We start from the raw sequence: 18718 nt of genomic DNA, 5'->3' as shown, positions 1-18718 counted from the left end.
TTGCCATCCAGCACCTGGCCTATGGTCACAGTCAGTGGTGTTGCTGGTGTTGGTACTGTTTCCACAGGTCAGGTGTCCTCAGTCAGCAGGTGCTGGCTCTGCACTTGCTGGAAGCCCCATTGGACTGCAGGTCACAGTCTGGGTTTCTGTTGAAAGAGAAGACAGGAGAGTAGGTGGAGAAATTAATTTTCAAAGCAGCAGCCATAAGGAAATGCCCTGGGCTCTTGATGTCAACAAAGGCAGGAAGGCTGCTGTTGGGTCAGCTAAACTGTGGGTTTCAATGGTGCACTTGGGGCCACCTAAAAGAAGCTCAGGATGGAAGGTTTTATTTCTCCAAGTTTCATCTTCCTTATACATAAAGCAAGGATGCCCATGATGCCTGCCTTTTAGGGATACAGTGTGAGACAGTGCCTGGAGAGCCCCCGGCATGTAATGTGCATCCAGCTAACACAGCCTGTTATTAATGAGGTTACTTCTTCCCTCTTCACCTAAGCAAGAACGGGGCTTGTGGGTCTCAGTTTTGTCTGGCAATCTCAGCTCCAGTAATCCCGTAAACATTTTATCTGGGGCATAAAGTACACATATAATCACACTAGGTCCAAAAATGATACTGTGATAATGTGATTAATAACGAGTTCTTGGATGGTAACAGTGTTTTAAGGTGCTTCTGTAGACTTGTAAATTTCATTGGCTTCAGTGCTTATGAAAGTGAGACTGACAGCTCATTGCCCAGGGCAGCAAACAGCACAATCCGCCTGTGTTGATGTTCCAAGTTCCCTAAATAGCTTTGTGTCTCAGGTCAAAACTTCACATTTGCCAGTGTCTCACTGCCAGCCACACAGGCTGGGGGAAAGGGTGACTTGTGTGTTATTGCTTCTAATTGCTGAGATATAAACAGACTTGACTAGGAATTAGGGGAAATGTCACACAGTCTCCCATGATCCTGGAACCACTGTGCCACTATAGCGTTTGTTGTCACTGCCACCACCTCCCTGTGCATCTGTGTTAACCTCTTTTATCCTCTCTGAAGCTCTTTCCAGTGAATTGTGTTATTTGATCCTGGATAAAGCCTAGGGAGAAGGCATAGGAGATTTCATTTTCATTTTCTAGTTAAGAAAATCCAGACACAGAAAGGGGAAGTGACTTGCTTCTTATTGGCATGGACTGAACTTGAACCTAATCTTGTGTGCTCAAACTCTTTCTTCATGACTGTATATGGCAGCTCACCTCTACCTTTATGCTGTCTGGGAGAAAACCTTGTATTCAGATCTGGTTGTGCCTTTCAGGGGTGAGCTTACAAACACACATAGTCGTGACTGAGAATGATCAGAAGTCTAGAATCCACTATATTCAGAAAGGTTGAAGATAGATCAGATGGATATACAATAATTTTATCTATGTCAGAGCAAAGCATGTTCCCCTTAGGTCTGGTCAGGATTCATTCAGCTGCTGGGGGCCTGTGTCAGAGTCTTCTCTATGAGTGAAGTTGCTGTCATCCACACAGTAGGCACTAGGGCTCTCCTCAATAGAGGGTCTCTGCTGTCCATCTCTACTCTGTCCTTCCCTCTTCTCTCTCGTACTTCTAGTGCCTAAAATTTCATCATCCTAGGCCTTGAGGACTATTCAGTCTTTAGCAATTCCAAATAAAATAAAAACACACCTGATGTAACAGCATATGTATTTGTTTGGGGGAGATGGGTCTCAAAGCCTAGTTTCTTAAACCCTGCAATGTTCTTGTGAGTAGTAAGAGACCTTGCAGAGATCGAATGAGGTGTCATATGTATAAAAGGGCTGTGAAAGTATAAATTTGGCAGGTAGCAGAGATGCAGGGAAGGGCTAGGATCCTCGTCTGAGAAGGAGGAGGAGAGAGGTGGCCAGATCTAGAGCCCAGGGCACAGGGTGTGACCTGAGGAAGCCCACCAGGGGTGGGCTCAAAGGCAGTTTTGACCGATTTCATGGTATTGTGCAAGGATTGTACCCAACGCAGCCTTCACAGCCATTTTGGTTGGTCTGACCTCCAGCCATCTGTGCCTGGAAATGTAAAACAAATGGTTAATGGCATCAGATGGTTAATGATTGCAAATGACCCCTTCTCGCTGCCATAAGAGGGAAAAGAGCCCCCTGGAGACACAATCACGGATGCCGTTTCCAAACTTGGAATTAATTGTGTATTCAGGAAAGCCCATCTTCTGCCAGTCATTCTGTTAAGAAAGGGGAAATTAAGGGTGATGGAGGCACTGTACCCAAGGGGGCAACTGGAATAATCTCTATAAGGTCAAAAAGGCAGATACAGGGCTCATATTCAATGTGGTCCTGGAACAGAGCCATAAGGTCTGTGTCCTGGAGCTGATCTTCAGACAAAATATGTGTGTAAGTGTAGATCTGTCAATCTGACCTTACACTTCTACGTTGCATGAGGGCTAGCCTTTGGTTGCCTTTTTAAAATGTCTTTTCTCCATGGCAGCTTAAGCAAAGATGCCATCCTTGTCTCTTTGTGGGGAACCTACATTTGTGGTGTCCTCTCATTTCACTGTTCTAAAACTTCCTTATTTCCCACCTCCTTCCTCTAGCTAGTGAGACCTGCAATGACTTCCACCCGATGTTCTTCACCCACGACAGATCCTTTGAGGAGTTTTTCTGCATCTGTATCCAGCTCCTGAATAAGACATGGAAGGAAATGAGGGCAACTTCTGAAGACTTCAATAAGGTAAAGTGGATGTGGGGTAGAGGAAAGTGCTCCCCATCTTGTTGGAGGGGCATCTTTCTCTGCCTGTGGTATGATTCCTTAGCTGTCTGTAGAAGGTGGTGGGCAAGGCAAGAGGAAGAAGAAGACTACAATTTTAGTTTTCTTCAAAACTAAAACAAATCTCCGGGTGTAAGTAGATTTGTTCCTTTTGTCCAAGCCAGAGTCACCAGTAGAGACCCTTTCTTGAAAAACTTTGTCAAGGTGAACTTTTCACTTCATGGCGTTAGTTTTAGATCACTCGTCAATTCTATAAGATTAATGGGAAGGGTGCCTTCCTCCACCTGTGGAGTAGACAAACACACAGCCAATTGGATCAGGAAGACAGCTTTGTCTCAGCCATTTGTCTCTTTGTGGATCATGCAGGTGTCAAAAAGAACTCTTATTAAATGAAAGGTATCTTTCAGGGAATTGTATAAGTTTATATGGAGAATTCTTGGTTTATAATAAGCATCTACTCCTTTGACCTGAGCTGTGCTTTGGGTTTTTTTTTTTTTTTTTTTTTTTTTTTTGTAAACAAATGGGATACATGTTGTTTCTCTGTTTGTACATGGAGTAAAGGCATACCATTTGTGTAATCATAAATTTACATAGGGTAATTTTGTTTGATTCATTCTGTTATTTTTCCCTCCCCCTACCCCTCCCACCCCTCTTTTCCCTCTATACAGTCCTTCCTTCCTCCATTCTTGCCACCCTCCCTAACCCTAACCCTAACCCCTCCTACCCCTCATTATGTGTGCTTTGGTTTTTCTATGGTATAATTCCACACCAAGAGCACAACTTTCCCATATACATTTGTATGTGAATGTCAACTGGAGAGAAAGGTGTTGACCAACCTAAAGGTAACAGAAGCACAGTCCATGCTTTTAGAAATAAACAAACTTCATATCCTTCAATAAAAGCCTGATTAATAATACTAGCATGACTAATGTCTGATTTTAGGATTGGATCAGACATATGTTGGGCTTTAATGCTTTAAATGTGCTGTTATATGTAGCTCTGGGTGTGGTTGGCACCAGCACCATAGCCCCTTCACCCAGTATGAGGAACATAACTGAAGAGTCTGAGAAGCTGGCCTCATAGTCACACCATGGGGCCTTCATGGGCTGTAACTTGATGCATAACCTATCTGAATTCCAATTGCACTTAATGTTCTTCTTACTCTTTGCTTCCCTGTCTCCTTCTCTCTGAACTTACATCTCATTCTTCCTTTTCACTATGTTTCTGGTTTATGGCATCTTGAATCAACACTGATTACAAAGACAAAATCAGGAAAAGGACTCTATCCTTAGGTTCTAACCTGTCTGCACCTCAGCACAGTGATCTCATCTGCCCTTATGCACCTACACCATTCTGTCTCAGCCATATCTGCTATCTTTCCTTTGCATCTTGGGCAATCTATTGATTTCAATAAATTAGGCCTCAGTGATGTCCCTTCATGGCACACTGATTGATCTAGAAGCTCCAGTCCAGAGCTTCTGTGTGCTTGAGCAGCTGTGTCAGAGGATAGGCATGGCTCAAGGAGGACATGGGAATAAAGAAGCCCATTAATTCCCCTGTGATTATAACCAAACCTCTTCAGTGTACCTAAGTTGATTATGGGATACTCTATAATTCAGGTGCAAATTATCTCCAGGATGATAGTCTTCGTCCAGTCAAGCCGAGAGAGAGAGAGAGAGAGAGAGAGAGAGAGGAGAGAGAGAGAGATATTTAAATCAGTAATGGCCACTTTGCCCTGGATCAGTTCCACTCTGCCAGGGCTGTGTTGTGAAATCCCTCCAGTCCTCAGCATTATGTATGAGGACACGTGCTTCTCCAGGGCTAGAAGACCTAACCACCCAGCATGTGTCTTGGTATCAGTCAAGATATCAGAGAAGGGTCATGGATGAGGAAGACAAGGAAATTTAATTTTCTACATGAAATATTCCCACCCCCCTTCCTGGTTACTTTTGTGACCAGAAAAGTACAACCATTATACACATTGTTATCACATATGTTTCATTTTTCTATTGTTGTTGTAACAAAGTACCACAAATTTAGCAGCATAGACAATACAAATTTATTATCTCACAGTTCTATAGTTCAGAAGCCAAAAATGGGTTTTGCTGGGCTAAAATTAAGGTGTCAGCAGAACTGTGTGTCTTTTTGGAGGCTCTAGGGGAGAATCTGTTTCCTTGCTTTTTCCATCTCCTAGAGGCTGCCTGTCTTCCTCAGGCTGTGTGCTGTTCCTCCATCTTCAAAGCCAGAAACTGCAGATCTAGCCTTTCAGATGTTCCATCCCATTCCTCTTCTGTCTTGGTCATGCACTTTTAAGGACCCTTGTAATCACATTGAATTTGGATAATCCAGGATCATCTCTTTGTCTTAAGATCAGTGGATACCAACCTAAATTCCACCTACAATTTTAATCCCCCTTTGCTGTGTAAGGTAACATACTCACAGGTTCTGGGAGTTAGAACAGGGCATCCTCAGGGACCCTTATTCTGCCCATCACAGCACATATTTGATTTGTAATTCTATTTGATTTTTAAGTGTGTATATCAATTTGAATTAATGAAATCTGGACAACATAAGCCTTTTGTTTTTCTTTTTGTGGGCAGACATAATCTTAGTTATGGCATTTTGCCAGTGGCTACTCAAATTCAAATATATTTATGTCCCTTTTCTTTATGTCCCTGTTCTGCCTCCACTAGCCTTTTTAACAAAGAAGGGCCCAGTGTAAGAGCCACTAGTTCAGTTTGAAGTCCATCTTTCTGATTTTTTTCCTACTGCCTGCCTATCAGCCACTGTTCTGCTTTACTCGATAATAAATTGAAGAAGAGAGAAGTGCTGAAATTGAAATCAGTTCACTTTTCTTCTTGTTATTAACTTGGTAGCAGAGGAGATTGAATTTAGGAACAAATGTGGGCTTGGAGTTACTGGTTGATTTAATGTTTTCTCTTGTTCCCTAAGACTGTCCAAATTCGAATTCAGAAATATCTTAAAAGACCCAACATGAAACAATTTCTTTTGAACTTTCTTGGACACTATCTCAGACTCTCATCATTTTGAAAGAGTATGGAAGGCAGATTTTGTCAACTCTGAGACTCAGGGCCCTGTGAGAAGGGCTCACTAATCTGCTTTCCTGGGTTCCTCACTGGAGAAACAATGCCCCTCAATTCAAAAATTTAATTTATCCTGGAAACTATATGAGAGTCTATCAGAACAGGAATAGCTCCCGTAACCCACCTTGCTTGGGACATCAGTTTGTAGATATCTGATGCATGGTAGTTAATGCGGCTGCTAGAAGAGAATGTTTGGAAAAGCAGCTGTCTTCTGCTCTTCCAGGCTTTGGATACAGCAGATGGGATGTTTTTTATTTATATAAGAGAAGTAGAATTGGAGAGTGATTAAAATATTTATGCTTTGAAAAGTACTTTCTTTCAGTTTTTCAATATAGCAGTCTGCAGAATAATCCATTGATTCAGACCATTGAGTTTGTATTCTGTTTTTGCCTTTTATTACCAATATTTTAGAGCATGCATTATTCATTTTTATGGGCATTAGAGAAGAGCTAAACTGCAGCTGGTTACCTCAGCACACAAGTGGCCCCATAATCATTTCATGGAAACCTTCATTTTTGAGCAGGATAGGAAAGAGGACACAAGTGATTTGGAAATTTCAGGTACAGGAATCTCATTTAAAGCTCATGTGGCTGACTGCTCCCTGATAAAAAATTGTAACAAGAGTGTACATGTAAAAAATAGATCTCTGTGTATCTGTGTTTCTCATCCTTGACTATGCATTAGCATTATCTGGGGCCCGTTATCTCAGGTCCAATTGCACAAAGAATAATTAGCTCATGGAGTGGGGGCAAAGCTATCAATGAGTATTTTCATTAAGGCAGATTTGATCTCTATTGATGATTTTTGTCAATAGAATTACTATCAGCTCAGAAGCACATCCTTGTGTGGAAGTAAATTTTGCCTTGCTGAGCTAAATAAACAAAAAAAGATGATCAGCTGATATATGGGACATGTATCACCTAGTTGTACCACCAACTAGGACAGATTGTCTACATGGATGGGGAAGCATGTCTGTTAGTCTATAAGAAGCAATTCTAATCCTCATTCTGCTACTCAGAAAATTAATGAAAAATAAAAAAAATAAATGGAGACTAGCATCTCCTCTCCTATGGTAGGGCAATATTAAATGGAAGTAATAAATGTAAAAATGCATTGAGGAAGTAAAATGTCATATGCAGGTGTAAAGTGCTCTTTTCGTAATCACAAGATCAATCCTTCCTATGAAGTATGAGTAAATTGCCCTTTTCAAAAGACTTATTTTGTCCATTACATTAAAAAGAAAAAGAAAAGTGAAGCTGTCTAGGATTCCTATATTAAGTTCTGAAACTGAATTAATAACCCATTTAACTTTGGCAAAAATAGGCTCTAAGCTGAAAATTTCATGAATGTTGGCATGATCTTCTTTCAAACAACTTTATTAGGTACCTTGGTTTCTCATGAGTAGTAGCCTAAAAATCAGCAGGTCTCATGATTCTCTCGTGCTTTATGGCTGACCAGAATGAAGGCCTCTTCAATAACCACCTACTGTCTGGGGTAGCTGAGTCTTTTTAGAGACCATTAAAATACTTCTTTGTAGTATTGGTGCTACTTTAGACTCTATCAAAATCAACATTATAAACCAAGATCACGTGACTTTGCCACACTTTCAACTTACCAAAATGGAAGAAACTAGTGATTTGGAAAATGTAGTCATTCTAGTGTAAAAAGACTATTGTGAAACTTTATCCAGTGGCATAATAAGCTAAGTACACAGGATGGAGTTAGAATCTCAGGCTTGCAGATGAGAAACCATCCCTGCTTAAAAGAGCAGAGACTGTGCAATGGGAGAACCCAGGCCCAACAAAGACGCAGCTGCCCCTGGCCAGGCTATGAGCTTCATCCGAGTCAATGGGAGAAAATCTCAATTAGGAAGAATTGGAGATCAGGCCAGAAGGAAAAGATCCTGAGAAATCCCCTGGAAAAGTATCCATAGAAAATTACCACCAACTAGTCACATCTAGTGGATTATGGTGTGGTATAGAAAAGGGATCACATTTAAAACCTTAAAGTCAGCAAAGGCATGAATAAAATGGAAGAATATGTTTGCTCTTCAAGCTGCTTTCAGCTTACTGACTTTCTGTGCATGCTTTTCAAGGGACAATTACACATTCAGGAGTCCCCTTCCTAGGCCAGCTCAACTTCATAGTGGTGCAGACAGCGCTCTGTTGGTTAGCCGAGCTGGCCCAGGGAATGAAAGGTGGTCTGTAAATCTCACCATGAATAAACATGAATCTCCTCATTTGCATGAGGCAGGTGACTGTAAAATATCTTGGAGCAAGTTATGAAAGGAAGCTCTGTGTGTCTGTGCCCAGGGGAAGCTGGGAGGACTCAGCGTTGTTTATCTTCATTAGAATTCCATCTAGTACTGCTGTTATTGATCTAAACTGGGCCTGGTGTGGCTAATAAAGTAGGTGTACGTTTTAATTGAAACATGAATATTTAAGTAGAGGAGAAGTTTTTAAAGAGCCCTTATGTCGTACGATTGAGGTTATCCATTTTTCAACTGTCGAGGCCATTAACTAATATTTATTCAAAAGGCTTCTCAAGCTTCACACAGGTCTTTGGGGTTGCCACATCGGCAGATCTCTGGAAGTAAATGCCTTATATGAATAGATTTATTTTTTTCTTTGATATTTCCCATTGAATAGATAGCAAATGATTCTGTGTGTGTTTGCATTGAAGCAGCTCATTTAAGGTAGCAATAGCCTTTTGCTCAGGGACTTTGACACTTTCTGTTAGACAAGCAGTAGAGGTATGTCTCCTACAGTCCTCATTTGTAACAATTATACTATCCAAAGACAGATGACTAAGAGTGACTTCATTAACTTACTTTTTTTCTAAAATGTATTTGTTTAAATAGATCGCAGTGCATAGGCTTTATATAAAGAAATGTTTTAATAACAGGTAACATGGGCCTGGCCAAGTCTGAAAGGCTACTGGGCAAGAGAGCAATATTTCTCAACCTCTTACATTACCAACCCCCCCCCCCCCAAGAGCCTTTTTAGACATTTTATCCCCCTAATCATCTTTCCCTTAAAATTGTTATAAGTTTATGTTATGTATGTTTACTGTGCTTTAGACATATAAAGAATGGATTTTATTGCCCCTCCAAGAACCAATTTTCATCCCCCTAGGGTTGAGATATCTCTCCCTCCTGGAGGAAGCAAGGCTGAGAGCCAGCAGGAGGACCTGGTGGCAGTGCCAGCTTGGCCCTTCACCAGCAGCATGACCTTGAGCATGCCCTCTGGCAAAGAAGTCCCTTCTCATCTGTACACTGGTAGAAGCAATAATAATAACAGTGATATTTCCCAGAGCCACTGTGAGGATTAGGCCTTATAAAGTTTGCCTTGCAAATGGTTCTATACATGTGAGAGATGTTGATCTCAACAGACAAAAACTAAGTTGGCAGTACGTTGCATTTAGTACTTCACTATGATTTGCTGCTTTCAGTTCCCAAGATAGATTGTTCAACTGTCTATAAATACATATTTTCTCATACCTTTGTACTGAGATACATTGAAGTTAGGCTGGTCACTGAACAATTTTGACCACTGTGAAAATCAGCTCTTAAGTGAGAGAATCCTCTTGCTTATTTATGTTGAGGGTCACACATCTCAAGCCCACCCACAAACACCCTACAGGTGACCCAGGGCTGGACACTGTGGTGATTAAAGAACCAGGTCCTCGCTTCTAGCTGGATGACCTTGTGCAAGGGCTCAGCCCTGTCAGCTTCAGATTCCTCATCTGTGACATAGAAACAGGGACATTACCCATGGCTGCAATGGCTCTGAACCTTCATATGCCAGGCATAAATACTGCTTGGTTCAGTTTGGGCCTGGAGCCAGCACCAGTCAACGGTAATATGGAGCTGGGAGAAGACCAGGTGACATAGATTCTAATTACCTCTGTAATGGGAAAAGGATCCTCGTGGCAGTGCTAATGCAGGCATTTTAGGAAAGGTGGATAAGCTTCTCCCTTGGATTTAGCAGCAGACTTAATGGAGCACCCATTATGGTGGTCCCAGCTGTTCACAGTCTACACCACATTTATGAGGCACATAGAGATGACTCTAAAGAGGTCCATTCCCAGGTGCTTTGCATCACTCTTCCCCCTACACTGTCACTGTCACAGCATTCACAAAGAAAACATGCAAAGACCCAGAGTTATCCAGGAAGGGTTAGGTTTTCTTGACCCTATTCATGTACTTGCCATAAAAATGGTTAAATGGTTTAAAATCTGAATTTTAGTTAGCTAAATCATTGCTAAAAGATTTTGCTTTCTGATCATTGTCTGTAACTACAGCATTTACAAAAATCGTGCTTACCATGAGTGAGTTTCATGCACAATTTTGGCCAAGATTGACAATAGTTAAAATGCTTGGGGAGTGTTGCTTTGTGATCAAGGTCTGGTGGAGTTCTTAGTACGTAAGCCTTTCTAGAACTGGTTTATCTTCCTTTGCATGTGTAACATGAGCAAAATTGAGACTTGCCAATTATGAGAAGGAAATCACTGATAGGCTCTTTCGCTGGGTAGCAAGGTCATATGCCAGTCCCTTGGTTCAATTTCAGACCATCCCTGAACATGAGAATAATGACTGTTCTCCAAGTGAACTGCTTTACATAGCTCTGTATTCACCGACTTCTGAAACTTCTTTCCCTTTTATTAACTACACTTTGGGACTCTGTACAAGTTGGTAACAGGTTCCTATGACCTGAATTTCAGATTCCATTGTGGATTATGTGAGGGATTTGATAATGGCACAGAAACCATTTTATCAGTATATGTCCAATTAAAAGGAAATCACCTACGTTTTAAGTAAGGCATAATGAGATTGAGTATTTTTAAATTAAAGGGTGGATAGGAATGAGTTGCTTAGCTAAGAAGGGTATTTTAGGTGGGGATCTCTGATAAAATATAAGTCCTCTTTGATTTTAAAGAAACTATTTATCTTGTTATTGCAGAGTAAGTTATGTTAGATGGGAGATTGAGAACACACCACTAGTAACAGATCTGTCTCCTACAGTAGAACAGAAAGAGCATATAGGTACTGTTTTATGGGTGCTTCCTCTTGCCAGCTGAGGGTACCAGATGAGATGGGTGGAGGATTGAGGGCAAAGAGGGTCCCAGAATAAGATGAGATGAGAAATCAGAATGAAAGAGTAGGACCAGAAGTCATTGCAACAACTCCAATACAAGAGAAGTGAAGAAATTCCACATGAAGTTTCCTAATATCCTCTGCAAAACTGCCAGATCTGGAAGGTCAGGAGTTTAAATATACATTTAATTATTTAAATATGCATTAAATATTAAAGTGCTAATTTGCCATGCTTAAATGTCTGTGCAGATTTTTTCAAAATCAGGCTTTCGTTTCTAAAAAACAATGAATTATGGGTAAAGATTATCCACTTTCTCTTTGCCAAATAGGACCTGAAACATTAGTGCCTTGTTCAACACCCACACTAGCTTATCTGTTCCATTGCCAGGCACAGAGTTAAGCCACTGAGTCAAACAGGTTAGAAGCATGGACAAAGGTTGAAAGGCAAGAAGACAGCATTAAAGGAAGGTTAAATTTGCCAGCATTTTCTCCAACCCTTTTGTGGCAATTGTTATGGGGAGAAAAATGAATATTGAAACTTGAATTTGAGATATTAGGTTTCCAGATTGCTGGTGCCCCTGTACTTCTCTTTCTTTTGTTGTTTCTCTGTGTTTTCCCACTGTTCTGGTAAAATTATAAGTAATAAGCTGGGTGTGGTGGCACATGACTGTAATCCCAGCAGTTCAGGAGGCTGAGGCAGGAGGATCATGTGTTCAAAATCAGCCTTAGCAATTTAGCAAGGCCCTAAGCAACTCAGCAAGACCCTGTCTCTAAATAAAATATCAAAAAGGGTTGGGGATGGGGCTCAGTGTTTAAACACCCCTAGATTCAATCCCTTATTCAAATAAAAAAAGTAGTAATAGTTGGTGCTCAGTGCTTCTGTGTGGCAGAAATCATCTAGACAGATACCATTTCCCTGTTGGGGCAACACCTTCTGTTTTTAAATATACTTTTTTAGTTGTTGACCTTTATTTATTTATTTTTTTCACTTATTTACATGTGGTGCTGAGAATTGAACCCAGTGCCTCACACATGCTAGGCAAGCACTCTACCACTGAGCCACAACCCCAGCCTCAGGGCAACACCTTCTTTTAAGAAGTTCTTAAGCCTACAACTATCATCGTTGGCATCAACTGACTCTAATGCCCTGGAGATGCCCCTCTAGCTCTCTTCCTATGAATGTGCATATCCTAGAACTTATCACAGTGATAAGTTTCCTGAGAGCAGAGCCTTGCATATTCTATATTTCAGAATCTAGCAATGTGCCTGTGATTCAAAAGACATGCAAAGTTACTCTCCCACAACCACCATACTGTCAGCACGGCCACACCATGTCAATATCTTGGTTAGCGGTCAAGATTCAATCTACATTTTCAGTGCTATCCAGTCTTTCTACAAATGTTTATTTGTGTCTGCAGCATGGTGAGCACTGTGGTAGGCATGGGAATATGGAGGTCACAAGACAGGAAGCTGGCAGCCTGATACATTTCTATTTGGAAAATTAAGAAGTAATTATCTCTTTGCAAAACCAATCACTGACCAAAGTCACTACAATCACTACTTGGTCCTGTGCCTTCTCATCATTGCCTTGATTCATGTTTTCCTCTCCTCTCACCCCAAACATGGTGTGACTGACCAGTCACAGTTTCTCACGGCTCCATGTGGTAGTATACCTCTACCTCCTTGCCAGCACTCATGGAGTGTGAAGCATTTTTCCCAACCTTTTGACTTGGTCAATGACTTGCTTGAGGTGGGGAGGCGTACGTAGTTGTGAAGTGAACAGAGGCTTGGCTATTACTTGCCGAGTGGGATTGGGCTCTTGTACTTCTGCCTTCATCTTGAGAATGACATACCCTGGATAACCATGGTGCTCATTGTAGGTCCCATGACAAGACACAGGGAGCACAGTTTCCCCAGTCATCCCCTAGAATTACAGCTTGAAACAGCCATCTCAGCTGACCTACAGGCCTGTGGGTATGAGGAAAACTTCCTCTTAACTGTAGGAACTGTCATCACCCAGCATCATTGTGGAAAAACTAAGACATCAGCTGTTGCACTAACTCATCTCCCAGCTTTGATATCTCATTTTCAAAATTTCCCCCAACATAGATCTGACCATAACACTCTTGATTTTCCCATCCTTCCCTCTCTGTACATTGCCTGGCTTAGAAAGTTTCATGGCCTTAGCAAGGTGTTCTGATGTCTCCTTGATTAGCCACGGTACTTTTTCTGTTCATCACACGTCTTTACCCTGCACCTGCCTGGGCAATACCAGCACATCCTGAGTGCCCATCATTTCTGGTGTGTGCTTTAACACTTTAGTATCACAGGAATTAGCTCATCCTCATTTCCTCTGCCAGGAATGTCTTCCCCCATCTGCCTGTTGAAATTCTCCTTATCCTTCAGGATTTTGCACAAGCACCACCTTAGTGAGATGGTTACCATCTCCCTTTCATTCAGTATGAATTTTTGCACCTCTGCCTCCACAGCATGGAATTCAAAATTTCTTTTGAAAAATATCTTCCAGCTCTATAGTAGTTATTTATTTATAAATCTACCTTTCCAAATTAAGTCCGTATATCATTGGAAGCAAGAACTTTTATGGTTCACTATCTTCCTGATGCTTTTTAACTAGTATCTGCTCAGTTACTTTGGGTTGAATGTTGAATGACTGAATGGCTAAATATGTCTAATTCACTCATTAATTAAAATGGCTCAAGTGGCAAATAAGCTGAATCAATTTACAGTTTTAACATGGGATAGTCATTGTTACTCAATTCCCAGGAACTATTATTTTGTAGTTCAGTGGAATAAAGAATTTTCTTGCCCCAAATTCTGATAGGTCATACTGAGAAACACTTCTAGAACCACCCCTCAAAACTGCATTTTCAGGAAGTTATAAAATGATTCTCCCATTTGTTTCTTAATAAAAACGACAGTGATATTTTCCCATCTATATAACTTTATATAAGGTGAATGGAAAGCCTTAAAGAGATCAAATTGTTGGAAAAAAAAAATCAACCTGAATTTCTCTTCTCCAGTGAGCTTTTTTGCCAGCCCCTGGTTAAAAAAAAAATAAGAAGAAGAAAATCCCTCTTTCATTTTTCACCTTAACTTGTTTATTATGTCACTCTTAGGCATGCTTAGCCCATGCCCTGGCAATTCAGGGAACACTCTATTTCCCCACTTGACTTGTTTCCTGGCCAGTGGGGAAAATAATATCTACATTGTCACTTATCTTTTCCCAGGATGGCTGTCGAGAGACCTTCCAGTGCAGAGGACAATCGCAGCTTCTGGCTGTCCATCCCATTTAGGTGACTGCTCCCTACCCAAGCAGATCCAAGAAACGTGTGCCTGCATAGTAGGCATATTAAATCACAAACATGAATTCATCACGCGTTAGCATTTTACCTTGACCTCACAAAGTTCTCTTAAATTAGAAAAAAATTCGCATTCCCCCAAGTTGCCACAAGTGCTGTGTGTTTGCTGGAGGTAATCAACTCTCTAGGACGGCTCGGGTCCTGTTTTCCTGATTTCTCTTTCACACATCCATTTGCATGGCTTGGCTGAATCTGAAGTGTATGGCATATGGCTTTTTGCCGCTTGAGCTGCCATGGAAGTAAATGTCATTGGCATAGAACGCCAGATTTCCATTTTGTGAATCACAGAGCATGGAATTCTGTCCGAAAGCTCCCTGGCCGTTCTGTGTTCTTAAAGCAGACGTAGAAAAGGGTAAGAACCATGCGTCACAGAAAGATGCCATTCCTGTTAAGATGCACTTATTGTGATAAGAAGAATGTATGAAGCAGACATGCTCGTGCCCTCGATTGTCAGAAAAAGCAGCTTTGCTTGTTTTGTTGTGGTCAGGGCACTTGGCGAGCTGGGATATGCTCCCAAGCCTCAGCTAAGCAGAGGCTGGTCAGGAAGCAATGGAGAGTTGTTTTTGAATTTTTTCAGATAGATAAGAATTCACTTGGGCATGTACCGGAAAAATAAGACTGTGAGTACTAAGATATCCATGTTCACTGGATGCAGTTTACCAGAATTTTGTATTCATTAAATTTTTGAGCTATAAAACACTATAGGACCTACTTGATTAATAAAGGAGACCTGAAGCTGTTACAGATGCAACCTCAGTCCTTGTCTCCCTCCATTCCCATGGAAGAGAATCCAAGGGAGGTATTTGGAAATTCTTAGAAGGAATAAAGGATTGGATGGTACCATATGACATTGCGAATATTTGACTTTTTTTCTGACAAGGGCAGCAATTTCAGATAGTTCAACCTAATGATTGTTGCATGTCCTGTGGGATCCAGAAGTGTTACCCACACACGTATTCATTGATTTTTGGACTCAGTCTTGTATGTTATCCATAGTATCAAAGTCTCTTTCATGTACCCTTGTTCTGTAATATTTAACTTGTTAAATAAATTGCAATACAGTTTACAGGCAAGGCCGTTGACTCTGAGCCCAAAGACTAGAGCTCAAACCCCAGCTCCATTATTTCCTTGCTGGGTAATTAACCCATCCTGTCTCTCAGTCTCTTCATTTGGAAAATGTGAATCTTAATATAGTTGTTGTGAGAGTTAAAATACATCAATATGAGGCAGAACCATATGAAATGGTCACTATTTGCATTTCTGAATTGCAAAATTAGAGGTTATGTATGGCACATACTAATATATGTAAAAGTATTGGGACCACTTTTGGGAGGGAAACAAGATGAAGAATTGATAGATTTGATGTGGGGAGGCTTGGTTTCTATCCAGCTCTGCCTTAACTCACTGCGTAACCATGGGCCTTTCTCCTGTATCTGCACTCACAACCCCTCTCCTGGACAAAGGTGGTGTCCCTAGAGACATCTAAGGTGGGTTCTGTGGTACTCTGAATTCTATCCCTTCTGGCTGCTCTGAGACTGCTCTGTCACTTCTAATCCTTACATCATCAGTCTCTTCTTCTCCATGCTGTCTTCTCACCAGCATACAAAATTCATTGAATCTCTCATATTTTAAAGAACAAATAACTTTCTCAACCTTCTGTTCACCCCTGGTCCTCTCCAAGCCAGGCTTCCTCAAATGGCTGACACTACTCACCTCCTCTCCTTTTCCCTTATCAATCTGCTGCAATCTGACTTATGCCCTCAATAAAAATACAACTAAGTAGAGGAAAAGAAATATGGCTTTAAAATGCACCAAAATATATTGTAGGTCCTTGAAACCCTCTTCAGCCACAAAAATCACTGGTTTTGACAAAGTTGAGGATGATTTCTGATGGGCAGATACAAATCTCCATCTTATTTACCTTCTTTGCAGCACTTGGACCTATTGGCTACTTCTGTCCTTGAAAACTATCTTACTGTGGGTTTGGAAACACATATGCACAATGATATTTAAACCAATGCACACAAGATAGCTACACAAACAGCACATTGTGTGTGTGTTTCTGTTAATACCAAGGTCAAAAAGGAAAATATGACTGCAAAACACATTAATTCAATGTAACACTTTTGAAAACTTCTTTAGCCACAGAAAACGTGATTATTTTTCAATGTAGGGGATGGAAGCCAGGGCTTCTTGCATGCTGTGCAAGCACTTACCACTGAGCTACTCCCCAGTCCCTAAAAGACATGATTTCCAAGAGACATGTGGGTATTGAGAGTAGCTATTTAGCTGTTCTAAATTTAAGACTGGAAAGAAATCATGTTCTTATGAATCCCTGTACTGGTGAAGAAGACAGACATCAAAAAATGATAAATCTTTTATCCCTTTATACCTTCACGCTTATTTGCACCCCCCCCCACTCCCACGTCTTCTCTTCAGCCCAAAAATATACCAAAATCACTCCTATCCTTCAACAACGTATTTTAATCCTGTTCCCCTTTCAAGGTCTTATTCAATCCCTGCCCTTTCCTACACTGCCAGATCTACCAGGAGAGAATGGCGTCTCCACTCCCCTCTGTGTTCTGATGGTCCTCCAAATCCAGGTGCTTCAGGTGCTTGTTTGGGTCAGCAGTCAGCTCCTGATTGTCAAGTCAGAAGGCCTCTTCCCGGACCTCATTCCATTCTGCGACCCTGAGGCATTGGTTCATGTCCCACCCCGTGATTCCTGCTCTGCATTCCTGGACTGTGGTGACTCTGCATCTGTCCCTCACTGACCCCTTAAGCAATCTTTCTCCAGAGCCACCTCCTTTCTCTCCTACTACTTCATCTTCTCCACCCAGTTTTTCCCTTTCAATCACCACCTAAGGCAGAGAGAATCCCACCCTCATCATCTCCTCTGCTGCTCAACTTCATCTTGTGGATGATCCACAGACCCCTCAAACCCCCTAGGTCCAAACTTAGGCTCCCCATTCCCATTGCTTTTCTTCCCTGGCTGTTTCTCCTGTGCTCTCTAACTCCAGGAGCTATGTGAACTTGAAATCCTGGAGTGGTCTCTGACATCCTTACCTCTTCTCCATAGTGGGTCCCCAAGTCACCCCAATCTATCAGTGTATGAGGAAGGGCCATTTCCTTGCACTGATACAACACCCTTCCTGCTGCCTCCGTCTCTTATACAGACTACATGTTTGTCTTTTAGTTGTTCTTCCTGAATCTGGACTTGGCCCACCCATAAGCACTCTTATCCCAAGCTTCCAGAACTACCCTTCTATAACATAGTTCTTGTCAACACACGTTCACAGCAAAAAAAAAAAAAAAAAAAAAAAAAGCCTCTAATTCACTCTTCTTACAGCATGATAATAAAGCTCCACATTCTGTCCCAAATCATTTCCCAAATAACATACCTATTACTCCCAGGAACACAGCCCTACTAATCTATGAGTAATCATACTGAATTAATCATATTGATTGCTCCCTGAGCATAACTTGTACCTCCTAATAGCTGTCCTTGACTGTAATCCCTTAACAAGGAAGACCTTCATCCTATCTGTTGAAAACCTGCCCATCCTTCAAGACCTAGCTCATAGACCCTGCAGAGCCCTTCTGTGGGGACCAAGTGATTGCTCCATTTTTAGTGCACTTTCTTTTCCCTCTTGTAGCACTGAACACATGTTGTCCTTAGAAGCTTCCTTTCCCCAATTAACTTTCCTTGAGGCAGGTCTCTGGCCACTCCTTGTCCCACCTCATGATTGCCTTGAGGCAATACTGTAGAATCCTGGAAGACACTGGATTCTGCTATCCTGGACTCTTCTCTCTCTCTTTGTACTCTACTCTTGAGAACTGGGACTAATTCTTATTTACCCAAGGTGTCCACCAGACTAGAAGAAAACAAGAGAGACAGTCAACAAATATTGCCTAAATTGAATTTTAATGCTGTCATTGATGAAAAAAAGTAGCTAACATGTATTTCTTAAAACAATCTGATAAAATGTTTTAAAAGGAAAAAGCATATTTTAGAACAAACTTTGCTACCTTAGAAAGGCATTTTGGGCTAACTTATGACCCAAGAAAGAATGATTGTTTATAGTGGCAATTTCTTTTAAGACCAGAAAGAAATTAAGATATTTCTAAGAGAAAAGAAAAAGGCTTTTTTCCCCCTTGCCTTAAAAAGACCTTTGGGTTTTGTTTTGGTGGTATTTACAAAAGCCAATTGATTTTTCAAGCTGGCATGTACCCGCTGTACAAAACCAAATGCACACCCTAAACCACACACACTGTGGCAGAGGCTGTTAAGACTGAACTGCCAGCTGGGTAAGAGGTTGATTACCCATCTCTGCATGGGAAGAAGACCGATAGCTCCTTCCGCAAAGAGGAAAGGAAGAATTGGCATCCATGTGCA

General features: G+C 41.3%; 1 protein-coding gene across 5 annotated transcripts in view; it reads left to right on the top strand.

Moving 5' to 3' along the window:
• The window catches only part of ELMO1 (engulfment and cell motility 1), a 565675-nt gene that overhangs the window by 402508 nt on the left and 144449 nt on the right, over positions 1-18718 (top strand). For all 5 annotated transcript variants that reach the window (XM_079151165.1, XM_079151164.1, XM_079151167.1 and 2 more), the window contains exon 16: positions 2571-2707. In XM_079151165.1, coding sequence (XP_079007291.1) covers positions 2571-2707 — 137 coding nt within the window. The remainder of the gene's footprint in view (positions 1-2570; positions 2708-18718) is intronic.

Source organism: Sciurus vulgaris (assembly GCF_902686455.1).
Source record: "Sciurus vulgaris genome assembly, chromosome: 8".
In the NCBI taxonomy this organism is placed as follows: Eukaryota; Metazoa; Chordata; class Mammalia; order Rodentia; family Sciuridae; genus Sciurus; species Sciurus vulgaris.
The sequence above is the reverse complement of the archived record's forward strand: the minus strand, read 5'-3'. Positions and strand labels throughout refer to the sequence as shown.